The sequence below is a fragment of the Penaeus monodon genome, chromosome 28, assembly GCF_015228065.2.
Source record: "Penaeus monodon isolate SGIC_2016 chromosome 28, NSTDA_Pmon_1, whole genome shotgun sequence".
NCBI lineage: Eukaryota > Metazoa > Arthropoda > Malacostraca > Decapoda > Penaeidae > Penaeus > Penaeus monodon.
This window is the reverse complement of record NC_051413.1, coordinates 33,893,232-33,893,924: the sequence shown is the minus strand read 5'-3', so window position 1 is coordinate 33,893,924 and position 693 is coordinate 33,893,232. Positions and strand designations below refer to the sequence as shown.

The following is a 693-nucleotide window of genomic DNA, read 5'->3' as shown; positions in this document are numbered from 1 at the left end:
CACTTGTAAGTTAGAGCACAAAATTTTGGGGTGTGCCCTTTTGCAGTTGTTAAGCAGCATGAAGGCAACCATATTTGACTTTCCAGATGCAGCTGTTGTGTTAGGAATGATTCTCATGACTGAGGCAGCAAACAAGCGAGACGATGTGCGCAAACGGCGCATCTATGCCATCATTGGACTTGGTCTCGTAGCATTTTTCTTCTCTTTGTCACTCTCAATCTTCCGATCGAAGGCACATGGTTACCCATACAGGTGAGTTGAACAGTAATGTAATTCTTTTCCACGAATTCTGAATTTTCTTCTTATTAGTAATTGTTCTGGTTTTGAAATATTTGCATTATCTCTAGTTTGAGCTTAATAACTGATATATAGTATCATCCTGTAGGTATCTTTAGAACTTTCATATCAAATAAAATCATACCATATAAGTATGTGTATATCTTCCATTTTTCTCTTACATAAATACATATTTATACTCATTATGTCACCCCCCTAATCATTCTTCTCTTCTTTATTTCAGCTTTCTACTTAAATAAAAGACAGAGAAATTAGAAATTTAAATACAAGGAAGTCATAAAGGTTTTCTGATTAAAGTTCTCATTGCTTGTATTCATGGATTTCTCTCATTCTAATTTGGTGACTTTAGTAAAACTTAGTGTAAGAGTGATTTCTGTGTTTTGATGGTGATTTTCC

At 34.3% G+C, this 693-nt stretch overlaps 1 protein-coding gene across 1 annotated transcript in view; it reads left to right on the top strand.

The window, feature by feature from the left end:
* The window catches only part of LOC119591529 (tumor suppressor candidate 3-like), an 8,742-nt gene extending 8,486 nt beyond the window's left edge, over window positions 1-256 (top strand). Inside the window, exon 7 of the mRNA XM_037940277.1 lies at window positions 87-256. Coding sequence (XP_037796205.1) covers window positions 87-256 — 170 coding nt within the window. The remainder of the gene's footprint in view (window positions 1-86) is intronic.
* The last annotated feature ends 437 nt before the right edge of the window (window positions 257-693 follow it).